This window comes from Euphorbia lathyris, chromosome 3 (assembly GCF_963576675.1).
Source record: "Euphorbia lathyris chromosome 3, ddEupLath1.1, whole genome shotgun sequence".
Taxonomy (NCBI): Eukaryota; Viridiplantae; Streptophyta; class Magnoliopsida; order Malpighiales; family Euphorbiaceae; genus Euphorbia; species Euphorbia lathyris.
The window spans coordinates 30442985-30453856 of NC_088912.1; the positions used below are offsets into that span (position 1 = coordinate 30442985).

General features: G+C 34.1%; 1 protein-coding gene and 1 non-coding gene across 2 annotated transcripts; both read left to right on the forward strand.

Annotated features, from left to right (window-relative positions):
• Window positions 1–3514: 3514 nt before the first annotated feature.
• Window positions 3515–3621, forward strand: LOC136225089 (small nucleolar RNA R71). Its single transcript, XR_010686826.1, has one exon. It is a non-coding gene; the product is annotated as a small nucleolar RNA R71 (small nucleolar RNA).
• Window positions 3622–8476: 4855 nt separating this feature from the next.
• Window positions 8477–9963, forward strand: LOC136224586 (F-box/kelch-repeat protein SKIP25). The gene has a single exon (XM_066012953.1). The coding sequence runs from the start codon at window positions 8583–8585 to the stop codon at window positions 9765–9767; it is 1185 nt and encodes a 394-aa protein (XP_065869025.1). The 5' UTR covers window positions 8477–8582; the 3' UTR covers window positions 9768–9963.
• Window positions 9964–10872: the final 909 nt, after the last annotated feature.

Consider the following 10872-nt stretch of genomic DNA (forward strand, 5'->3'; position numbering starts at 1 on the left):
TTCACCAACGCATCTCCTAATTATCCCATCACCACAAGTCTTGAACAAAAAAAGATCTTCCCAAAAATACTGTTTAATGTCAAAGAAAAATTTATTCTTTTGTTGGAAAGTTAATCCTTCCGGAACAATGTTGGCTGCAAGATAATTTGCAATATCCGCATACCATGGTGACATGACATCTTTTATTTGGTAGAGATGTTCATCAGGGAAATCATCTCGTATACCGATAGTTTCACCTATAGGACCATTTTCATCTTCAAGTCTCGATAGATGATCGGCGACAAGGTTTTCTACTCCCTTTTTGTCTTTAATTTCTATATCAAATTCTTGTAACAATAAAACCCATCTAATGAGACGTGGTTTTGCATCCTTTTTAGCAAATAAATATCTTAATGCTGCATGATCAGTATAAATAATAACTTTCGAACCTAACAAGTATGACCTAAACTTATCACATGCAAAAACTACAGCTAACATTTCTTTCTCTGTTGTGGTGTAGTTTAATTGTGCACCGGATAGTGTGTGACTTGCATAATAAATGACATGAAGTTTCTTATCCTTCCTTTGACCTAAAACACATCCGACAGCTAAATCACTTGCATCACACATAATTTCAAAGGGTAAATCCCAATCGGGTTTAGCAATAATAGGTGCACTGACTAGAGCTGTTTTCAACGTTTCGAAAGCTTTAACGCAATCTTCATTATAATCAAAGGTTGAATCTTTCATGAGTAGATTAGTAAGTGGTTTGGAAATTACAGAAAAATTCTTGATAAATCTTCTGTAAAAACCGGCATGTCCTAAAAATGATCTTACTCCCTTAACAGTAGTTGGAGGGGGTAATTTTTCTATTACTGAAGTTTTTGCTCTATCCACTTCTAATCCTTTTTCAGATATTTTGTGACCTAAAACAACCATGAAATGACATTTTTCCCAGTTTAATACCAAATTTGTTTCTTCACACCTAGACAAAACTTTATCCAAGTTTTTTAGGCACGAATCAAAAGAATCTCCATAAACTGAAAAATCATCCATAAAAACTTCCATGATATCTTCAATGAAATCATTAAAAATCGCAGTCATACAACATTGAAATGTTGCAGGTGCGTTACATAGACCAAAGGGCATTCTCCTATATGCAAACGTTCCGTAAGGACACGTGAAGGTCGTTTTGTCCTGGTCATCCGGGTAGATATATATTTGAAAGAATCCGGAGTAACCATCTAGAAAACAGTAGAAAGCATGACCAGCTATCCTTTCGATCATTTGATCAATGAAAGGAAGAGGAAAATGATCTTTCCTAGTTGCTTTATTAAGGTTCCTATAATCTATACAAACTCTCCAACCAGTGGTGGTTTGTGTAGGTATTAATTCGCCTTCTTCATTCCTTACAACTGTTATGCCTCCCTTTTTAGGTACACAATGGATTGGACTAACCCATTCACTATCCTAAATAGAGTAGATGATTCCATTGTCCAGAAGTTTAGTAATCTCATTTTTGACTACTTCTTTCATATTCGGATTTAGGCGTCTTTGCCTATCCGCTTTAGGTGGCTTATCTTCTTCTAAGTGAATTATATGCATTACAATACTCGGATTAATACCTTTTAAGTCTGAAATTTGCCAACCCATACTTCCTATCCTATTTCTAACAACTTCTTTCAATTTCTCTTCTTGAACTTGTGTTAATTTGTTAGAGATAATTATAGGTAGAGAATCGCCTTCGCCTAAGAAAGCGTACCTCAAATGACTTGGTAATTCTTTAAGTTCTAATTTAGGTGGAACTATAATCGAAGGCGGAACCGGTCCATCTTCTCGAATCAAAGGTTCTGGGTCCTTATCTTCTAGTTCCTCACTCATTATAGGTTCTATTATTTATTCTTTTTGAACAATATCATTGACACATTCTTCAATCAAATCAAGTTTCATACAAGCGAAATCTTCCATAGGATATTTCATCGCTTGGTTCATATCAAACTCAATCTTATCATCTCCTATTCGTAAAACTACTTTCCCTTCCGACACATCAACTAGAGCACGTCCCGTGTTCATGAACGGTCTACCAAAGATTAGCGGACAATTAACGTCATAAGCAAAATCTAAAATAACGAAATCGGTAGGAAAAATAAATTTGTCAACTTTAACTAAAACATCCTCAATTATACCTTATGGTCTTTTAGTGGTTTGATCCGCTAATTGCAAAACCATATTGATACGTTTGATATCTTCTTCTAAGCCTAACTTATTAAAAATAGATAATGGCATCAAGTTAATGCTTGCTCCTAAATCACAGAGACAACTGAGAAATTCAATATCTCCCAATTTACACGGAATGGTAAAACATCTGGGATCTTTGAGTTTTGTGGGCAAATTACTTGACACAATTGAACTGCAATCTTCAGTTAGTGAAATGGATGAAATTCCTTCCCAACTGATTTTCTTTGAAATTAAATCTTTGAGGAATTTACCATAATTGGGAATTTGCGTAATTGCATCCATAAACGTCAAATTAATATGCAAATTTTTAAGTTTGTCTAAAAATGTTAAAAGTTGTTTGTCATAGTCCTTATTGCGGACTTTGTGTGGAAAAGGTGGTTTGGGTATAAAAGTTTTTGTACTAGAGTCAATTGGTGCATCTTTTTGATTTAATGTATCTTCTTTGGACTTTGGTAAATCAGTTCCAGGTAAAGTCGAATTTCCGGGCATTTCCGGACCTAAGTAATTTTTCCCTGAACGAAGAGTGATAGCCTTAACATGCTCTTTCGGATTTTCTTCCGTATGGCTTGGAAGACTTCCCTCTTTGCGGGATGGAATTGATTTAGCGAGTTGTCCAATTTGAACCTCCAAATTATGGATGCTAGATGATTGGTTTTTAATAAGCTGATCGAATTTATTCTCGATCCGTTTAAAACCATCGTCGTGATTACTTATTTTTCCGCTCATAGCATCAATAAATTTGTCGATTTTAGAAGATAAAGTGCTAATCGTATCTCTCGATTGATTTTGATAATTGGTGGTACGATTTTGATTAGCATTAGCATTATTATTATTATCTTTCTAGTTAAAGTTAGGATGATTTCTCCATCCAGGATTATATGTATTGGAATAAGGGTTATTGTTTTGATTTTGCCATTGGACAAAATTTACCTGTTCAATTTCGCTCATACCTTCGTAATCCACATCCGTTTGGATTGGCTTACCATTAGGATCACACGGTGCCATAAACCTATCAATTTTGTACGATAAGGCAGAAAACTGGGCTTGCAACATCGCAATTGGATCAAGATTCACTATACCTTTAACTAATGACGTTGCTGAGGATGATGGTTTCACTACTGGTATGTGTCCACGTTCCGCGGGCCACATACTGCTGTTAATTGCCATTTCCTCCAAAAGTTCTCTTGCTTGGGCAGATGTTTTCTTCATGAATAACCCTCCAGACATAGCGTCCAATGAACCTCTAGTTGTAGGATTTAGTCCATTATAAAATGTTTGCATTAAAAGTTCAGCGGGCAATTGGTGGTGTGGGCATAAACGTTGAAGTTCTTTAAAACGTACCCAAGCCTCATAAAGGGTTTCATTATCATTTTGAGAAAAAGATGTTAACTCTTTAATGACTCTTGCGGTTTTTGCTAAAGGAAATTTTTTTGATAAAAATGCTTGGGCTAATTGCTCCCAAGTCTCAAATGATGCGGCTGGCATAGAAGTTAACCACTCTTTGGCTCGATCCTTCAAAGTAAAAGGAAAAATGCGAAGTTTGATTGCTTCTGCAGTTACATCAGTAATTTTAAAAGTGTCACAAATTTCTAAGAAATTTGTCAAATGAGTATTAGGATTTTCGTTAGGTAACCCGTAAAATGTTACATTATTTTGCAACATATTAAGCAATGCTGGCTTAATTTCAAAATGGTGTGCATTAATTTGGGGTCTAACTATACTGTTTGTTACCCCGGCCACTCCTAGCCTAGCGTAATCCATAAGCGTATCCATAACTTCTAGCTCAGTAATTCTAGTTTTTATTGGAGTTTTGTTTTTGTTTTTCTTTTCTTTCTTGTTCTTTTTAAGAGTTCTTTCAATTTCTGGGTCAATAGGATCTGGTGACGTGCCTGAACTTCGAGAACTGCGCATGAACCTGAAATTTCGCACGAACCGAAACTACCTTCAAAACAGAATTTGAAAAATAAATATGTTAGTAATTGAAATAAATAAAATATAAAAGTTTGAATAAGTATGAATAAACCTAGATTCGAAATAAAATACGAAAAATATAAATTTTTGTCAAAAATTTTGGCGTTCCCCGGCAACGGCGCCAAAAACTTGTTGAGTGATTTCCGCAAGTGCACGGTATACGCTTGTAGTAATAAAAGATATCGATCCCACAGGGAACGTTTTTTAACAAAAACTTATTTTGAATTGGTTAAATTTACTTATAAGATTTATAGTAAGGAAAATCGTTAAATCGGTTTTGGTTTTGAAATTGCTAGAATGAGAATTAGATTAGAGTATGAATTTGCAAGACAGGAACAGTTAGTACTTTTTAGAAAAGTAAACAAATGTATTTGTTTGCATTAAGCAAAAAAAACAACTTTAAACTTTGTATAAATTATAAAGATGAAATAAATGACGGAACCTCTAATTTTTAGGCTTTGAACGCAACAATCCTCCTAACTGGTTTAGATTGCTTCCTTAACCAAATTAAAACTCTACCGAGATAATAATTTGTCTAAGTGTTCAACAAAGTTTCCTTGTAAAGATTTTGGATTAAACTACGTTTTAATGAAAACACCAGCATCAATCCACTTCGGATCCTTTACCAAAGTGCTGCATAAAAATATATCGAATAGAACGGACTTTATTAGATGAAATATAAATTGATACAAGTTTACAGAGAACAATGAGCATGAAAACATTCGACGACGTGCAAGTGAACGGGTTGTCAATCCTTTCCTTGGGTTTCGTTAGAGTTTGTCAGACTCAGGGGCGGATCCTCTACTCAATCTTCTCGTTGAATCTTCGTAATAGAGACGGGGTCTGTCTACTACCAAAATGTAAACTAAATTTGAATAATGTCTAAACGCTACTGTATTTGTTATTATTGAATAAACAATGTGTGTACATCATATTGTTTTGAACAGAAATGAAATCTAAATTCTGAATCACTTGACTCGGAATTTCTGCATAAATTCTATACTAATCTCTTTTTTCTACTTCTTTTCAACTCTTCATCAACTCTTTATTCATAGATGTTGAAGAGTCTTGATTGAAGTGTCGTGTCCGTTGTGAAGGATCGTATCCATTGTGAAAGGACGTCTTTATCCACCCGAACGAATGCGTTTCGTCGAAAACGAAAGTGTGCAATTTGGCTTCTACAGATTTTCTGCTCTTACCGAGAATATTTAATTCTCGGCCGAGAATGGGGGAGCATCATTTTGGTCTTCGAACGAAGGGAAGGAGGAGTTGAAGGGAGCGTGTCGCGACCGAGAATTGGGGGAGCCGCGGTCGCGGCATGGAACTTTTTCGCTTCTTCGGCTTTCGTTCTCGTCCTCGATTTGGCGTTATTAATTTTCGTCGTCTTCGACTCCTTTTGTAGGGGTTTTCTTCTGTTTTTTGATCATTTTTCACTCCTATTTGGATGTTACCAAATATTTATGTACCTTGCATGAAAGAAACATATTCGAGAGTAAAAGTATTCTAAACAGATATAAACAGCATAAATTCATAGCAATATTGATGTAATTATTGATGATATTTTAGGTATATTTTGGGCTTAACAGGTTTCCCTCACGGTGCTTTTGCTTTTCCCGTTCCTAATACTTATGTCCATTTACCTGAGCTAAAAGCAGCAATTACAGTGGTTCATATTGTTTGGGATAGTAACTGGCAACATCTATAGCTTGAGTGCGATTCTTCATATCGTGGATCTTTTTTATATACGTAACCCAGATGTCCCTTGGGTTCATTGGACCGAGTGGCTACAATGCTTGTGTAACTTCATAGTTTCTCAAATTTACAGGGAGGGTAATAGGACAACTGTATTCCGCTTTAGAGCTTTCCACAATTTCAATATATAATTTACGATTTTCAGTTTCACTATACTTGTTGATGTTTATTCCTTTCTTTGATTCTCATAATTTATTATTGTTTAAGTGCATTCAATAAACTAATTTTCTTATCTAGTTGCATTCAATAACCTCATATTTTTGTCTAATTACATTTTATAACTCCAAAACTTCAAACGATCCTTGAACTTTCAAAACTTTCTAATTATTTATCTATTTGACATTTCTTTTTTATAAGTGGCGGACACTTTGACATGTGAACTAGTGTTCCTTCTATTTTCTACTCCCAACAAATTCTATTAAAAAAGATGAGGTTATTAAATATAATTGGATAAGAATATGAGGTCAGGCAATTGCTGTTTTAGATTCAAGGAGACACATGTATTAGGCCAATTACAATCACATATTTTCCCCATAACTTAAGTATATAAAGGCTTAATACATTAGTTACCCCTTGAACTTGTTCAAAAACCTTGATTGACCATCTGAACTTATATGGTGGCTTATTAGCCCCCTAAACTTGGTTAAAATGTTATGATTAAGTTCCTAAATCTATAAAAAAAACGTTGTAAACATGTACAAAATAGAAAGTTAATTTATTTTAAAGATTTAGAATCACGAGTTACACCTTTATTTTCTAAGTTTTGATTTTTTTTACATATTCAGACAATTTGATATTTATATCACTTCAAACAAGTTCAACGACAAATTGAACACTATTAGAAAGTTCAGGGGCCAATATGTCACTTTAAATAAATCGAGGTGGCTAGGGTTATTTTAAGCAATCCCGGGAGGCTAACGAGACACCATATAAGTTTAGGGAGCCAATCATGCTTTTTGAACAAGTTCAGTAGGTGATGATGTATTAAGCCATATATAAATTTTGGAATTTTGAAATAATTACTCATTCCATTCCACTTTGTAAGTTATTCTAGGGAGTTTATTTTTTTTTCTAAATATAAGTCGTTCTAGCAAGTTTGTTTTGATCCATGTGTTTTTTTTAATCTTTCCAAGGCTTATTCTGCAACTATTACACGAGAGAATTTTTTTTAGTTAACTAATATAAATTCATTAATTTGACCTTTTTTTTATAATTTGATTACTTGGTTCAAGTCTCCTCAGACAGACACCCTTTAGATCCTCTCCCAATTAATGTTTTTTTTTTTTTTGCATATATTAGGATTCGAATCCGAGATCACTAATCCTTAATCACTAAAACTAACCTTAATTTGCTATTAACTGTACTTCTTAATTTATGAAAAATACTTTATATAAGTGAGGGACTAATATACAAGACTAAACTTGTTATTAAGGGTAAATAATTTATTAGTTCCCTAGTTTTTAGCTGACACACTGTTTATTCTCCTTATTTTGAAAAATACATTTTAAGGTCCATATCTTTTGCCAATGGCCCTGTTTGGGAATTAGCTGTTAGCTGATTACATTAGCTGTTAGCTGTTAGCTGATTACATTAGCTGATTTGACTAACTGATTTGATTAGTTATTTGTGTAGACCTGTTTGGTAAAAAAATAGCTGATTGATAATAGCGGTTTGTGCAAAAAGACGAATAAAGGCATTAATTTTGGCGCAGGAGAAGAGGGAGTCTATCTATTAGGGTTAAAGAAGTCTATTAATTTTAATATTGCAAAACGCTAATTGAAAAAGCTCATTTTAAGAGCTTTTTCTAAATTAGCGTTTTCATCCCAAAACTCTCTCCCAAACCTCTCTCCACCAAACACTCCAATTAGCGGTTTCAGTGGTCAAACCTCTAAAGTTGGTCAAAACCGCTCTTTTTATCCCAAAACGCTCTTTACCAAACAAGGCCAATATTAACCTTGTGATTCTTTTATCTATTTTTTTTAGATTTTTAACCGAACATATCTTAAGTTTTAGGACAACCACAGTACAATACAAATTGACCATGTTACTCTATTATTTTATATATATTTGTTTATGCTAATATATATCGATTATAAGTCTAAAAAAACTAGACAAAATTACTAAAGGGTTAATATTTGCAAAAGTTAGAGACCATATAATATGTTTTCAAAATATAAGATTAATAAATTATTTACCCTTAAAATAATTAATAAATAAGACTATTTTTTTTTTGAGAAAAAAAAGAGAATACTCTTAATTATGAAAACAAACAAACAAATATGTGCATGTTGTGCAAAAACAATGATAACAAACAAAAACAAAAAAGAGCAAACTTAGATTGCACACTATTATATGATTGGTATATGAATTTTATTCATCTCAAGCAATAATTATTTATTGGCTATTTATTATAATATTAATATTATCTCAAGTTGACATTAAATACATAAAGTAAAAACAATAAAATAAATACAAACTTTATATAATATCTCCAATTCTCTACTTTTGCCTTTTATTTCCAAGATCTACTTTACTTGACCTACCAGTCACAGGTCCTTATCTTTAAATTTAAAGCACAACCTAAACTTTTTTAAAATCTCCATTTCTTCCTCTTTCCTTCATTTCAATTCCCTATCTGCCATATGCCCAATTCCGTCCAGATTCCGGCGCCGGTTATACTTAACTCCGCTAAACGCCAAAAATCGACCTATCGCCGGCGGCAAGATGACCAGTCTACACTTATACCAGGTCTCCCGGACCATGTAGCTCAACTATGTCTCTCTCGTGTTCCGCCGTCTCTGCTTTACTCCGTTTGCTATTCATGGCGCCGGTTAATCTATACTCCTTCTTTTCCCCCTTTTCTTTCTCTCTACACTATTTTATCATCCACAAATTCAGAAAACGACGTTTCCAATGATTCAATTCAGTTTTTCTCCTTCGATCCTATCTCCTCCAGGTGGGACCTTCTTCCTCCTCCACCACCGGATCCTCCTCTCCGTCTTACTCTCCGTCATCCGTCGTTTATTTCCCGTGACCTACCGATCCAATCCGTCGTCGTTTCAGGTAATCTCGTTCTTCTTGCTGCTACTACTGATAATTTATCCCCAGCTCTTTCCCGCCCTCTCGTTTTCAATCCACTCTCTCGGAGGTGGAATCTTGGGCCTCCGCTTGATACTCCTCGCCGGTGGTGCGCTGCCGGAGTTGTAAATGATTCGATATATGTAGCGAGTGGGGTTGGATCTCAGTTCTCGGCCGATTTGGGGAAATTAGTGGAGAGATGGGACTTTTTTCGCCCTAAATGGAAATGGAAGAAGGTGAAAGGGCTTGACGATGGAAGATTCTGCAGAGAAGCAATTGATGCTATTCCATGGAGAGGGAAGCTTTGTATGGTGAATGTAAAAGGAGACGCAGCGAAAGAAGGTTTGGTTTACGATACTGAAAAAGACGACTGGGAGGATATGCCGGACGGTATGCTTTTCGGGTGGAAAGGTCCGGCGGCGGCGATGGATGAGGAGGTGATTTATGCGGTGGATGAAGGGAAAGGTGCACTTAAAAAGTATGATCCTGAGAAGGATGAGTGGGATAGTGTGATGGAGTGTGATAGATTCGTCGGAGCTCAGCAGATCGCTGCCGGTGGTGGTAGAGTTTGCGTCGTTTGCGGCGGCAGTAATAGAGGGGAGATTGTTGTGGTAGATGTGGTGGCGCAACCAGTTAAGTTATGGAACGTGGAAATGCCACCGGGATTTGAAGGCGTGGCAGTTCATATATTGCCGAGGATGAGTCAGCCGGAATTAGAATTTCCGGGACCGCTTTCGATTTGTTGCTGATGATGCAGTGCATTTCAGTGCAGGTCAGATTTCACGAATTCTAGAATATTCCGAAGCAATATATCCAACCGATTAATTTATAATCGTTAGTATATAAACTGTTCTCATTATTGGGATATATTATTCCGGAAATATACTAGAAACTCTATACTTACATTTCAATAAATTGTTTATTTATTTATTTATTTTAATTGGATTTAGAGTGTATATTTAAAATTGATGTTATATGTATGGTATTTATTCTTATTATTGTTTTAAATAGAAAAAATCTATGATATGAGTGGTGGAAAGAAGACTCGAGTTTTTGGAAAGTAAAGTTGAAATTTCCATTTAATATAAAAAGTTAGGCTTAAACTTGATCTATTAAAGATGTTTGTCTATGTGTTATTTTGGACCAAATTTGATTGTTGTAAGTTAGAGATAGAATGTAATTAAATACCACGGCTTAATATATTATTTGTTTTCTGAATTTGATTAAAATATATTAAATTAATCGTTCATTTGTAAAAAAATAAGTTAAATGAGGAAAATTTGTTGTACATGTTTTAAAAAATAAAACAATCAAAATTAGGGTATGTGATTATAATATTAGAAAAAATAAGTTTGATAGTTGATCAAGTAAGAAATTTATTTTTAATATGTTTTAATCTATTTTGTAAATTATATAATGATATTCTTAAGACACGTGCAACATATTTTTTTGGATTTAACTTACTTTTTTTTTTTATAACTGAATGATTAATTGATTATATTTTACGCAAGTTAAAATACTAACTTTTACGTAAGTTTAGGAGTTATGAATACACTTTAAAAGTTCAGATAACCAATCAAACTTTTAACATAAGTTCAATAACAAATGATGTATTAAGCCAATTACTAAGCTTAATACATCTGTTGCGCATGTATTTAGCCTCAAACTTCAAGCCTCATTTGAACTTTCAAATAACTTTTTATTCTTATCGAATTTCATTTAATAATCTCTTATCGAACTTTTGAAAAGTTGATTACACAGTTGAAATTTTGTATCCGCTACATGGGAAAACATATAAATGGATCCGCTACATGGGAAAACATATAAATTAGACCTAATGTTTCATGATAATAT